The sequence below is a fragment of the Chlamydotis macqueenii genome, chromosome 3 (genome assembly GCF_036417535.1).
Source record: "Chlamydotis macqueenii isolate bChlMac1 chromosome 3, bChlMac1.mat, whole genome shotgun sequence".
Lineage (NCBI taxonomy): Eukaryota > Metazoa > Chordata > Aves > Otidiformes > Otididae > Chlamydotis > Chlamydotis macqueenii.
Genome location: NC_141558.1, coordinates 63438084 through 63452808, shown reverse-complemented (window position 1 = coordinate 63452808; position 14725 = coordinate 63438084). Strand labels below are relative to the sequence as shown.

The following is a 14725-nucleotide window of genomic DNA, read 5'->3' as shown; positions in this document are numbered from 1 at the left end:
TATTTTGGAAAAGTGTTTCTCCCGTGATGAAGATTTTGGGTGTTCACTCATGCCATGTGATGGAGGAGCCTTCATTTTGGTCATCTCGGGGGTGCATTTCCAGAGATGGGGAGGGGAAAGATCAGGGCGTGTGGGCCCTGAGTGCTGCTCCTGGACTGTGCCTGGCAGAGCCGGGATGGAAGCCAGAGGACAATTGCAATCAAGCACTCATTAGACGGCCATTAAGAAACTCGCATCTGTGTAAGGCTGAGCTTAATGCCAGACAAGTGATGGCTTCCTTGTTAATAATGTCACATTCCCATCCTCAAATAACACCTTTCTTCTTCTCATTTGCATTAAAATTGTCCAAAAACCGGGCAAGAAGCTGACCGTTGCAACTTGCCAAGCAACTTTCCCCAGGTTTTTGGCACCTGCAGGGGCTGGTGGTCGGTGGTACTGATGTTGGGTGACGCTGATCTGCCTGTCTAGCGAACAGAGGGCAGAAAGGGGAGCTTCCACACCCGGCTTTGTGAAACCTAGCGGGAACCTGAAGTTTTGGGTTTGGTTTTTTTTTTGCCGTGGTTGGTGGGGCCACCAGGAAGAAGCGGCTCCGGGCCGGGAGGGTGTCCGCCAGCAAGGGGTTCGGGTTGGGCCAAGCGAGGGGACGGGGGTCTGGGGGGACAGGGGGTGGCGAGGGGGGGTGTCCGGGGCAGAGCCAGGAGCTGGGCCCAGCTCCTTCCCCTCCTCTCCGCCAGCCCCACCGGTTGCCGCCGCCGCCAGGCTTAGTCAGAGGAATGTGGGTGGGACTCCCTCCTCCCCCGGCGCCTTAAAAACCCGCTCGGCGCGGCAGGCACCCAGCCTCCCGTCCCGGCGGAGCGTCCACGCCACACCCCACCCGCGACGGTCGGGCTCGCCGGGGTTTCTTCCCCCCCTCTCCCCGCGCCACCCCACGCCGGCCGGTCAGGATGGTGGTGTGCGGCCTCGCTTGCTGGAGGTGCCGGTGGCTCCTGCCCCTGCTGCTGGGCCTGGCCATCATCATGGGCATCATCGCCCTGGCGGGCAGGGGCTGGCTGGAGTCCGAGTCGGAGCCCTACATACAGCAAGCATCCCTCTGGGAGAGCTGCACCCGCGGCGAGGAGGACCTCAACTGGAGCTGCGAGTCCCTCATGGATTATGGTAAGCGGGGACCCCCCTTGCCCTGCCCTCCCCTCTGGGGACCCCGGCCCTGTGACCAGCTGCACCCAGGGGCGGGGACTGGAAAGCCCCGGGAACGGTTGCCCCAGTGCTGTGCAGTGTTCTGGGATGGGGTTTCCCTTGCAGGACCAGTAGTAAGGCTGCTTCAGGGCTTAAACCAGAAAAGACAGACAGCTCCAGGCTGCTTCAGACCAATCTTCTCTATCGGTACAGTGCTGAGAAGCTGGGGTGTTTTTTGGTGGTTCTGTACAACACTGAGAAACCAGAGTGTATTGTGGATTTTTTTTAATTTTTTATTTTTTTTTAAGTTATTTTACAATCAAAGTAAGACTGCCAGCTGGCTGCAAGTTCCGTCAGCTTTCCAGTTTGCTTTCTCTCAACTACTGGCAGGCTGCAGTCCCAGCAGCCTTGCCTGGCACTGGCCAGCTCTCTGTCCCCACGCTGGTCACCTGGCTGGTTGGATGGTGAGCGTGGAAGTCTTCACGCGGGACGTCCTATGCAGAGCCACACTTGTGAAATGGTCTTGCCCTGACCCTTCAGGAGGGAGCACCTTAATATAACCCTGCCTGGCCGAGAGAACATGGCTATTCAGATGCCTCCCGACTTGCAGCTTAAAATGACCTGATGTGGGTTTGCAGACAGAAAAAAAAAAAAAAAGCCATTTCCTCTGTACACCTCTGTTGCACTGGGGCCTAAATCAAGGCATAATTGTGCCTCTGTTTTAACTTGCGGAGTGGTTTTTATATCTGGCATCACCAGTGTAATATTCTTAAAGCACACTCTCACCTTCTGGGGTTTTGGGGGACTTTTTGTTTTTTGTTTTTTTTTTTTCTAGAACACATTGGTCTGATTACATCTGCTTTTCCCTCAAACAAAATACTTCTGGACAAATAAGCAGACCCGCCTTAAGATCCTGGACGAGGGTGCTTTGGGGACTGGGGAGCTGGAAGGGTGTGTTTCGGCCGGGAGAGCCGGGACTGCTGCCCCGTGCGGATCCCTTGCTGCCCGAGCAGGGTGGACTGACTTCCAGCAGCTTTCCGTTGCAACACGCGTGCATGAGCTAAATCCTGAAAGTACTGCAAGAGCAGTGGCTTCGTTTCTCAGCCAGATCATGCCTGCAGGTCTTACTGTAGCTGGAAGAAATCTGGCTAGTGTGACAAAAACATGTATCTTCCCCATTAGACAGAGAAGAAAAGCCAGTGCAGTAGCGTTGCTGAAATTTGCATCGTGCAGGGAAGAAGTGCTCACAGCATAGAGCTGCTGAAATGTGCTTTCTCGTGTAGTGACACTGCTTCTCCTGTCCCTGAGTGCTTATGGGTGTGTGCTTTGCGTCAGCCCTGAGTGCTGTGGGACAAAAGCAACTTTCTGCTGTTTTTTTCTCATTAGCAAGCTGTCAAAGAAGAATAGTATACTTGACTTTGCTTATTTAAGCCTTGGCTTGTTTAAACCAAGACTTATTTAAATTCTTGGCTTATTTAAACCAACTTGACTTTGCCTCTTCTCTAATTTTCATGACATCAGTGCTACTGTCTACTCAAATACTATTTACATCTAGAGACAGGATGTAACATAGGAGTTCGGGTTTGATTTATTTTGTTTCCTTTTTTCTATGCTAATGCAATTAGGCTCAAAATAGATGAGGGCATTTACAAAGGAAAAAATGCCTAGCAGGCATTTACAGCACTGCTGCAGGAAAATAAAAGTTAACTAATTGAGATGCATAACTTGTGTTTTGCATACAATAACTACTATGCAGTAACCAGCCTGTGCCTCTCCTGTTGAAATGAAAACTTCAGAGTGGATCCCCATTAATAGAAGGCTCCATCAAACAGTTTCTTAACTGAGCTGCAGCATGTGTACTGGGAAGAGGAAGAGAAAAAGCAGGCGAGTCACTTATTTTAAATGGGGGGAAAAGGGGCAGGAACAGACAAACAAAAACTTGCAAATAGGAATGTCTCCTGCGTTGCTTCTTAGAGCACATTTGCAAATGCTACATGAGAGGGAAGAAGTGGAAAGGGAAAAAGAAGAGCAGGATGTCGTTTTGTAGGGAGGTGGGGAAGAGATTTTGTTTAGAGCTCTGTACTGGTTTGTATCTGGCAAGTACCTGGCTGGCAGCATCTGCGGATTGTCGAAATGTTGCAACGCAGAGCTGCTGTACTGCACTGTAATGTGACTCAAGATGACTTAGTGTGTGGACCATTGCAGGGTCTGCACTGTTGATTGTGTGTGTGTTTAAAACATATCAGTAAGCCATCAGATGTGACAAGGATGGTTTGCAATGTGGTTACTTGGAAAAGGGTGGCTGTCTTTATAGCGATGAGGCTGTAAGTTTAGGAGCAATATTTGTGGGTGGCCGTGTCTGCCTGGTTCTGAATGGCTGCTCCCAGAGACTTTGCTTTGAGTTATCGCTGTAAAAGATGGGTGTGTAGGTGTGCAGTAAAGGTGACCACATGGAGGTTAACTCTTTCTTATATTCCTGTCAGCCAGTTGGTATTCAGTAAGTACACAACTGACCTAGGAAAAGGGAAAGCATTCATCTGCATCCTTAGGAAGTGCCAAAAGAAAAAAAGAAGTGGAACCTAGAAGTAGGAGCCCAGCCTTTGTGAACCATATTTCACCGCGGCTGTGCCACTGCACCTGTGTCCCTACAGGCATGGACTTTGATACCATGGATTATTGGTGAAGCTGAGTGCATGTGCTGACTTCACTGAGGGGCCAGGTAAATAAAGGAGGAATGCTACAGGTAGGAGGAATGCTTCTGTCTGATTTACGATGCCAGGACGTATTTGAGACAAACTAATTTAGTTTATAGTGTCAGCCGAGTGCAGGCACTCAGAAAAATGCTAATGGAAGATGTGTAGCAGTTGGTATCCCTGTCTACACCCACAAAACCTTTACTACAACTTCCTGGTAAAAGATCCCAGCGAGCAGCCAAGGCTGGCATCCCTGCCACTGGGCTTTGCTGGCCCCTGGGCGGGCGCACTTCCTCTGCCAGAAACCCACAGACATTACAAATTAGCAACGTACAGGATTGTGCCTCTCCTGAGCTCCCGGCGGAGCCAAGCGGCTGAAGGAAAGTTTGCACTAATGGACTTTTATTTAATAGTTTAGTAGCATAGCAATCACTTTTCCTGCACTCCTACAACCAAAACAGAGCTGTGATTCCCAGTATTAATTCCCAACCAGCTCTCCCGGAAAACCTTTTGATTCTGGACTGTCCTGTGCTCGGGGTGCGTGTGCACACATCTTCCCTTCACCAGTCATGCTGCCATGGAAGATGGCACATCATGTGAGGAAGAAAATATCACTGATGGTGCTCTCTCACTCGCAGTCCACTACTCCTTTGTTTTGTCAACAAAAGTGTATTTTTTGGGTATTCTATGTTACAAGCTCCCAGGGCCAAACAGGAATTGCTAGTGCAATTCATATACAGAAAAATACTATAACTACAGTGTAAAAATGTGTCTCATCTACGCAAGTCATAGTAAAAACTTCTACCCTAAGATTCCAGTTATTCACAAGCTGACAAACTAGCTTCTGCTTTTGTGAATAAGTGAACAAAGATGAGAAAGCCTTGTTACTTCAAGTCCTGTAGCCGTTCATCTTCCTGCTAGACTATTTTCCCAGGCCTTTTATTAATTTCTAAAGGGAAATCTATATTTAAATGCCCTGCACTGTAGAGCTTCTATCTCCTTTCTGTTAAGGTTGTGGCACAGCCAAATAAAATTAGGAAATGCAGCTAACACTAAGGCTCTGTTGCTTCTTTTTTTTCTTTAATTTTAATTTCATCATATTCCTGATGCTCATTATTATCTTGAAATAGTCCAACTCCTCCTAGTTATTTGCATGATAACATTTGCAGCTTAGTTCCTTTTCATAGTCATCATGAATCAAGGTGAGATCATTAATAAATCTCTTAATCCTTCCTAATAATTACAGACCTTCAGCCCTGAAACAGTTGGATTTTTTTTAATGTTCTTTCAACACCATGTAATTGATAAATACTTTTCTGCTGATTAGATGCAAAGAACTTAACTCTTTGAGGCAAAGCCAACCTGGGAAACGCTAATGCCTCTGACTGTTCTGCTTTTCTGCTTTCCTATTTATGCAGCCACAAACTACTGTGGCGTTATTGTTTGATTTCATAAACAGACATCATATTTATGGCTGTTTTGAGTAAGAAATACTCTCTCTGCCAAATGAAGGGACCTGAGAATTTTCTGGTTTTATGGAAAACTTAAATTCTGGCTAAATGTCCCAGGATCACAAGATACTTCTGACCACAAAGCAGCTAGAAACTGGGGCTGATCTGTCTTTCTCTGAGCGTGAGCTGGTCTCTCCAGCTCTTGAAGCAGCAAACGGTGAGAGTATAACCCTGCACCTCTCCCCTCCTGGCAGCTGGGAGCTGTAGGTGGAGGATCTCGCAGACAGAGATGGAGAGCTGAGTGCCTGTGAGGGCTCAGCCTGCTTTCCAGAGTCTCCGAGAGAAAAAGGAGCTGGGAAGGCCTGACTTAATAGGTATAGGGATGAGGGATCCTGCATGGAGAAACATCAATTTCAGTCAGAACCCTGCAGCAGCCCCTCCACTGAAAGCCTCCTCCACCTCATTGGTGGGGGTAGCAATGGTCTGTGTGGGAAAGAAGCGTGCCGGGGCTGCACCCTCCACTCAATAAGGGTGCAGCCTCCCACCCCAACCTCTTCCATCAGTCACTTATTAAGACTTGCGGTTAATTTTTTGAGATTTCTCTGACATTATGTGTATATATACAAGTCCAGAGCTTTTTGCTGCTCTTCCTGTGACTCCCACCAGTGCTCATGTGGCAGGCTGGCCGTTCCATGGCTGTTGTCTAGTGTAGCACAGGGTAGACCCATCCCGCACTGGTGCCAGCACCTGTGACTCAGTCTTATCATGTCTTATCAGTGTCAACCCACTAACTGCCTCTGGAGAAGATAATTCAGCAGGAGAAGGAGAGGAAGGTCTGGGGTCATGAGCACCGGGCTCTGTCACACGTGAGCAAAAAACCCCACTGATTTTCATAATGGTGGTGCCTACTGCTGCCCTGTTTCTGGAGACCTGAAGGAAAGCTGGGCTTAATAGTAATCTTCTTGACGAGACATCTTGTACAGCTATACATGTTGTCATTTTCATATCACCAGAGACAAGAAAATAAATCACTGTGAGGGAAGCTAGGGCTGACCTGTATCCAAAAGCTTGTTATGCTTGTAAAGTAAGCACAGGGGATATGGAAGTAGCAGAGAGAACAGCGGGGGCTTTCCAGCTTGTATCTCCTCCAGTTGTGTTTGTGTTGCACCAACAATACATGCAGATGTATTTGCGTTTATAACCTAAATTTTATCAGGCAGATGCTAGACTTGGCTTCTTACACTGTGCCAGAATATGTAATGTATCTGAAAGGGAGTGTACTTTGATAACTAAGTGTTCCTTCTTTTTGTTGTGCTTTTTTCTTAATAGGACAAATATTGATAAATAGCATTCCTAGGTCATTTATTCTGAATTGCTTTCCCTGGGGTGGCTGTATGTAATGGTTAAATATCCCTTTATATTAGTTATCCCTAAATAAATCCTGTTGTGGAGACAATATCCAGTACCTGTGTTAGGTACGTCAGAGAATATTTTGTACAAAAAGATTTTATCAGACTACTGACGTAGCTTTAATCTCCAGACGCTCATCGGGTGCCCTCCCTCCTTCCTTGCCCCGCAGCACTCTCTTAGCGAAGGGGTAAGAAACACCCACAACTGGCTGAAGGAGAACTAGGTTGAAAAGTTTTTGCTGTCTTGAGTAGCTCCAAAAAGGGAGAGAGGAAAGAAAACCCTTTTCCTTACCCTTTCTGTGCCAGCATGACTGTCTTCAGGTGGTGGCAGTGGTGGTGGTTGGGGATTTTGGGTTGGGACCTGGCTGACAGATGGTGGCTGTATTTAACTTTCGCTGTTGGAACAAGGGGGAAAGAAACCAGTTCAGACTGATCTAATGAAAACAGCGGCAAAACAATGCTTTGGTTTCAGAGAGTAAATTGAAGAACACAGGAGATGTCTGAGATAGTTTTACTGCATTCTCTGTCTCAAAATACTAGTTTTTCCCCATTTATGCAACTAGTAGAGTATGTGTGTTAAGGTGGAGGATTTTCACTCTTTAGGAAACATCCTCTGTCTCACCCTCTTTTTCCTGTTAGTTTTTGTACAGAGAGAACGGAGGCTACACTGAAAGCAGAGGGTCTCCAGAGTCACTTCAGCTGTTTTGGAACAGGCAGCTCTGATTAAAGAGATTTTTTGGAAAATGTTCTGACCTATATCTCTTTATTCCTACGTTAGAGGGAGCTAGGGATCTGGCCCTCTCTCTGTCTGAATGTGTGAAAGCAGAAACCCACATTATGCAGATGTGGGCAGTGAGCTGTCATGACAGCCCACTGGAAAACAAAGTGCTAACCAGTGTGGTTTTGCTCATGTGGGCAGGTGTCCTGCCTCCAGGGCAGGAACACCTTTGCTTGTGGTTGGTTGTGTTGGGCTCATCTGAACTCCTGCTTGGTTTCTGAAGAGGACAAGGGTCTGGCTGTAATGAGGTCCTTTTCACAAGCCCGTCTTTCTGTGAAAGGAGAATTGTTGGCTGTTTTTCTGGGAGGTTTTCTTACCCTTGTTGCCCTGGCCCTGGCCTGTGCTATGTGAGTTCTAGGCGCTGGTGCTGCTCTGCTGGGATAAGGCTACTTGCTTCATGCCTGAGCCTGTCCAGCCTGCAGTTACTTGATCCTAAGAATCTGCACCACCCCATCTATCAAATGTCGAAGTAATGATTCAGAGGACTCTTCCAGTTTACCTTGGATTCTTCTGTTTCTCCACCACTTGCTACAATTCAGCTGTTTCTAAATTTTTTTTTAGCTGTGAATAGTTATCTTCAAGAGCTTTCTCTTTGTCATCTCTCACTTTAGCTATTCCATTATTTTTTTATCATGCTAATTTTGCATCACATGCTTTATTCTTGTCATAAGTGAACAGGCAAGAAGTTGGATGCTATCAGTGCTGTTATCTTCCAGCAGTTATCTCCTGTGGTGGTACCCTCTTGTCTGCTCTCATACTTCCCCATGCATGGAAGTGGTTTTGTAAACTTGCATGCTGAACAGGAACTGTAACGATAAAGTATAGTCTCAGAGGTTGTCTGCCCTATCTGCTGAGATGTCTGTGAGTCTCTTACAGATACGGAGTTTGGAGGTATTATCTCTATTACCATCCCTCTTTTCAGTAGGACAAGTCAGCGGGCAAGGAGTTCTGTGCTGCTCCGCCAACAATGGTGCCTTTCTGCTCTGCAGCCGTGTGCTTTGGAGGCATCCAATATTGATTTGACATAAGATATGCTTCTTACAGTAAAGGATTTAAACAAAAAATTATTAAAGGAAACTAAAGACCTGCAATTCAGTGCACTGCTGTGTGTAACATTTTTCTTGTTTTTCTCTTCAAGGGTGGGGGAGAGCAGCAGCTGCCACATACCTCGTTGGCTTTGTGATCCTGGTCATCTGTTTCGCCCTGGCAGTCATCGCGTTCTCAATTGAGATACTCCGCTTCAACTTTGTGCGAGGAATTGGTGGCTTGCTCTTTGTTGTTGGTAAGGCTGGGTGCAAAGACAATGCTACTTCAGATGTAAAACAGGCATCAGCAGAAAAATATGGTAGATGAAGCCTCCCTTATGAAATAAGCTGGCTTTGTCTGTTTTATGACTCATTTTCATTGGGAACAAGGGAAGGTTGATTTATGCTCTGAGAGGATAATGGTTAGGGAATTGCCAGTGGCCTTTGTCAGTTAGCACTTTCCCAAAAGCAGTGTACGGTGGCAACCAGCACCTTTGACCCTGCATGTCACATGCTAAGAGCTAGGAGCTGAGAGCGCTGGGTTCTTCCCACCTTCCCAAGGGGAGGAGGAGCGACAGGCCGATGGTACAAGTGGGAGGTAACTGGCTCCGTAGGGATTGCAGTTCCTGGCTGTAGGACAGGGCTGGTTGTGGTATGCAGGTGACTGCCTTAGCAACCTGGCAATGTCTGCCATAGCTGCTGCAGCTAGATGAGTGTGGGGATCTGCCTTGGCCAGGAGTCACATACTGCTGTAAGAGCGCAGATTTGATTGTAGGGCTGAAGCTAATCCTTACATATCTTAAAAGGACATGCAATTATCTCCAAGTACCTTTTTTAGTGGGAAGTATAGTATCATTCATGGTCATTTACTTCTGCTTTTCTTTCTTTCTTTCTCTAGCTGCATTCCAGATCATCGGCTTGGTCATCTACCCAGTGAAATTCACAGAAGAAATTCCACTGATGGGGGATAATATGTTCAGCTGGGCCTATGGCTTTGGTTGGGCCAGCACTGTTGTTGTAATAGGTTGTGCTTTCTTCTTCTGCTGCCTCCCCAACTGGGAAGATGAAGTCCTGGGAAACATCAAGCCTACCTGTTACTACTCCTCCCCAGAGAGAGCGCCATACTTAAATTGAAAGATTTAATCCAAGTGCAATCAACTGTCAAAACAACAGAGGAGGACCTCTGATGTAAATTTGGTGCGATTATAGGAGACTGAAAAAAACCACCTTATTTCACTAGAGTACTTCTTACTAGCCCTGGCAATAAATTAGTAAAAACATTGGCATCTTTAAGCAAATAGCTTTTACCTAAAGTATTATTTACATATTCTCATGTCAGTTCTGTTTGGGTGGTTTACTTACTCCTTATTACTTACCCCTCCCAACTAATTGAATCATCCTTATTTTATTCAGACACTTGCTTATGAATACAGATGTAGTGTTTCAAGTGTAGAAAGGAAGAGGAGAGATCTTAAACAACCCATTAGAGGGACCTGCAAGTTATTTTGTTTTCACATCTGACAAAATTGCCTTAAATGGAACTAGAAAAAACCCAACTTTCTAAAGAATGCTTTTACTTCCACCAAAGGAAGGACTTTCTGTGAGACTATTGCAGTCACCTGCTGCCCAAGAATCTCTTCTTATTCCTGTTACTGGACTGTTGTTGACTATTAGCTATTTGAATTAAGGGGAAAATAAAACTAAAATTTATTTTCCACCCATTGGTGCTGTTGGATGGAGATCTCCTCTAAAGCGTGGAGCTGGTGTGTATAACAGTAGCTAATGTAACACTTACTGGTGTTTTAGTGACCACTGCAGGACTTGTGATAGAGCCACATATAATTCAATATACATTGTCACAGAGAGAATCAATAAACCTTTAGATGTTAAAGTACGTACATTTTTACATGATATTTGAGGGATGCTGATTTAGGAAAATACCTTTGAGTAGAAACATACACTGGTCTTTATGTGTGCCTTTTTAAAACTGCAGTGTGTAATTAGCAGCCGTGCTTTGGGGGGAAATCTTAGCATAAGGTGTTGAAAACCTCCAAAAGCTTCTAAAGCACACTGTAGGTACTCCAGAGTTTAGTAAACTTGGGAATGCTTTGTGACTCATTAGGGATAACAGGTAAAAATAGAAAAGTAGTTCTGTGAGCAATTTACCTATGCAAACTTCACACAGACACCTATCTCGGGGAGTAATCTGGCCGGCTCCTAGCTTGTGTTTCTGGACCCAGCGATTCCAAATACGTATTCCAGCGAGGCAGAGCTGTGTATGTGTTGGTCATGGACTTACAGCAGATTTAATTACGTTCTATAATCTTTGTCAGAGCTTTCTTCAGCTGGGGAAGAAGAAGGAAGAGGCTTATTTGTGGAGCTTCTCTTCCAGCTATGGCGGAAGTAGCTCTAGCAGAGACAGATTTCTGAGACGGATACAGGTAGGATGGAAAGAAAATGCTGTGTGTTACTTTGTGTAACAAGCAGCTGGGGTCTTATTTCTTACCATCGTGGACCCAGAACTTAGGAGAAAGTAAGTGTGTGGGTATATGTCTTCACGCACATGTACAAAATAGAATTTATAATGCATTAACCAGCATACTGTAAAGCTAAAGTAATTTAGAACCAAGCTTTTCAATGCCCAATATTTCTTGTATTATATATTGTATAGCTTTCTGTTTTGTAACACCTTTTTTAATTTGGTAATTCTGTTTATTGCATGTGATCCTGTTTTGGAAAGGCCAGGTGACTTCTGAAGGTCCCTTCCAGGCCTGTATTTTATAACTTCACAGAGTGTAAACATCTGCAGACTTCAGAACTGTGTTACAAGCTCAGTTGTAGCATATACAATCAACTGTATTTGTGATTCTTGCTGAAGAAGAGAATCCTGTGACAAATGTCTTTTTGGTTTTTGGTTTTTTTTTTCCTTTTCTGTACAGTACTAGCTGTTCAGGAATACTGTGCAGACTTCTCTGTATCATGAGTAATGTTAGCACCTAACTTTCTAGTGAGTTCAAAACACAGCAGAGAATCCCAAGTCTGGAAAATCCTTCCACAGCTAAAGCTGAGAAGGAGAAAAGACGTAAGGAAAGGACACCCTTCCTAATGAGAGGGAGGATGGTATGGTAATAGATTCTAGCATAACTTAAGTCTTTTGTATGGTTTTTTATAAGCATTGTCATAACTTGTCAAAAAAGCACAAGTGTAAAATGAACTTGGCTCTGAATATACTGGGATGGGTGGATGCATAACCAGAATGTTACAAAATCAAGATGTTCAGGAGAAAGCTCTTGCAAATAGTCATTAATTACTCTCAAGTGATATTAGTGTATGTGGCACTCCTTTCAAATGTGGTGGCTTAATTAAAACTGGTTTAACTGATGGTTGTAGAAACTTCGTGTCGTTTGTGATTCATGGATTCATTTCATAAACTCAAGCAAATGCCATTCTTTACTTCTATCAGTATCCACGAAGTTTTGAGTTAATAAAATGAAGTTAAAGACCTCATATGTTCAGGAGGCAACAACTTAATTTTCCAGTCAAATAAGCTTGGGTATACACAGCAAAAGGCGGCTGTACGCTTTCGTCAGAAGTGCCAGTCATAGAAAGCTCTTTGCTAAGCCAAAACCTCTTAAATGCATCACAACTTGAGGGGGAACCCTGAACATTTTAAGAACATTATGGTCTACAGGAGGTCTCAGATGTGGGAAGTCTGTTCTTTTTTTATCTGAACTCTGACAAATAGCTTTCATATACTAATACAGAACTTTAAATAGGGAGAAAAAAGATGGAGTACTCGCCTGCTATTTTCAGTGTGAAACTGCACTTCTCTTGTGATTAAAAACCCTCCAATTTGTAACCTCAGATTATGTGTGGCCCATATGTAGCCCTCTGCTAGTGGCATTCTGCATTCTGAACAACTGTTTCTCCCTCTGAATTTGTACAGAGAGCAAATCTCCTGTCGACCACCGCTGTCTTAAACCAGCCCTGCGGCTTCTGATTTCTGGAAAGACAGGTTCACCATTCTCCTGAGTTTTTTAGCTGTCCTCTTCCTTAAATGGCTTAGTTTTAAAACACACTGACCACCCTGGATTCTGGCAATTTGCTTTTTTTTTTTGTTTGTTTTCCGCTCCCCTCCTTTAAATACTCTTAATATTAAATACACAGTTACAGAAAATATTTTTGTTGCTTTTTTATTTCCCTAGATGCTTTGAAGATAGTTGGGAGGGTTTGTGCAATGGCCATTTTTTTGACATGAAGAACATTTGTACTCTTGTTTACCTACCAGTCTGTATTCAGCTGCAGCCTAAATCTGTGCTCACTGAAATCCACTGAACAACTCCAGTGAGCTTCTAACCCAACCCAGGAGAGGAGGGAGCAATTTGGGAGAAACTGAGCACACTTGGCTCTCGACTAAGAGGGAGTTATGAGCAGTCTAAAACATGCATGACTGGCTGCTAGGGAAGGCTAATTGACCCTGATGGGATGATGAATGATTAAATCTCATGGATATGGGAAATAGCTGCCACACCCTGCTGGAATTTCTTAGTTGATGTAACAAGTGACTAATTTTTTAAACAATTCCTTGACAAGGTAGAATTCTTAAGTAGTATTCACCTGACCTTTACATCCTGCATCTAAGGACTTTTGGATCTAGAATACATACATAAATCAAGGGAGTGTAGTAACAGATCATTCAAGGTAATTTTTTTTTGGGAGGGAGGGTTGTTATGGTGATAAGCACCGTAGAAACAAAAAGACCCACGTACTAAAAGGAAAGGTTATACACACAGAGAAAAAAAATGCTGAGGTCATTGAGCACTTTTGAATTAATGATGAACCAAGTACATACATTAATGGAAACTAAAATGCTGTAGGAGATTCACAGCAGGTGGGAGAGTTGAGGTACTGGTCCCACAATGCAGAGCAGTGGCGGTTACTGGCAATATGGAACAGCACCCTGAAAAGACAGGGTTTTCAGTGCTAGTAGGTGGAGCTGCACAGATTTTAAAATGGAATTGGGAGATGATATGCACAACCAGAATAATGTGTAATCAGATCTGGAGGATGTGTTTGCCAAAAATAGGGATGCTGAGTTTCCAAATGTGATTCCTGTAACAGGTGTCTGTACAGGAGTAGCAAAATCCATGTGCAATGGGTTCACAGCACCTGGGATATGTCAGCGTTATTGCATGGGTGCAGCAGTTCTTATGTGTAGAACCCATTGACGAAGAATGTGTTGATTTTGCTGTGCATGTACAACATATTTGTAAGACAGGTGCGATGCATCATCTGCGCTGGTACAGAAAGCAGCCTTTTGTCTGGAATTGCCTGGCATCCAAAGGTGTGGGCCAAGCCGCTCCAGCTATGGAACTTGACATGCAGAAATTCCAGGCAAAAAGCCAATGCCCTCCAATTTTGCCTCTATAAAGTCATATTTAAATTACTTGGGAGTAGTCAGAATAATCCAAAGGGTATTTTTAATTTTGATTTTTGAATACCTATATTTTATAAGGATTTATTTATAATAAAGACTGTAGTGGAAAACATGCAGGCCTATCTAAAGCTTTCTAATACAAATATAATAACCAGAAATAATATAAATACATAACAATGTATGATAAGCAATATACATTGTATAATATAAATAATAAATATAACTGTTACCATGAATTATATTCTTTATGGATTCATCTTTGCAGGAGTGGATAATACTTACTGTAAGATTTGGTATGACTGGTTTTTATTTATTTATAGGATTGTGGGCAATGCCATATTTTCTAGTGAGAACTTTACAAATACAGAATATTTTACAAGTATGAAAAATTGCTAAGTGTTAAGGGGACACATTGGAAATCAGGGCTCACTGAGTTTGAGAGAGCCCAGGAAGGTTTTGAGTGAGCATTCATATGAAACTGTGAGCCTAAAAGCCAGCTAACTCCTGTCCTCCACGGTGCTGCCCTGGGAAATGGTCACAGATTACAGTACGTTCATTGACTGTCACAGTCTTGAGTACACACAGAGGCATATAATTGGGGCAGGAGCTGACATGCAGCCATTACAATCCCTTTTCAGTAAATAGCCTATTTTTAAGTTCTCGTTGTGTTAGTAATCCCATAGGACAAGAAATAAGCAGAATTTATTGTGAAAAAATGATTTAGATGAATCACTATACTTGAAAATTAACTTCTGTTCT

General features: G+C 44.0%; 1 protein-coding gene across 1 annotated transcript; it reads left to right on the top strand.

Annotated features, from left to right (window-relative positions):
• Window positions 1-749: 749 nt before the first annotated feature.
• Window positions 750-14202, top strand: LOC104483033 (p53 apoptosis effector related to PMP-22). Its single transcript, XM_010124695.2, has 3 exons — window positions 750-1155; window positions 8643-8786; window positions 9428-14202. The coding sequence occupies exons 1-3, from the start codon at window positions 945-947 to the stop codon at window positions 9661-9663; spliced, it is 591 nt and encodes a 196-aa protein (XP_010122997.2). The 5' UTR covers window positions 750-944; the 3' UTR covers window positions 9664-14202.
• Window positions 14203-14725: the final 523 nt, after the last annotated feature.

Bases quoted from the DNA above. Each gene is read 5' to 3' on its own strand.
- LOC104483033 (XM_010124695.2), top strand. From the start codon at position 945: ATGGTGGTGTGCGGCCTCGCTTGCTGGAGGTGCCGGTGGCTCCTGCCC. The intron at 1,156-8,642 runs GTAAGCGGGGAC...TTTCTCTTCAAG, and splicing joins CGAGTCCCTCATGGATTATG to GGTGGGGGAGAGCAGCAGCT. The intron at 8,787-9,427 runs GTAAGGCTGGGT...TTCTTTCTCTAG, and splicing joins TGGCTTGCTCTTTGTTGTTG to CTGCATTCCAGATCATCGGC.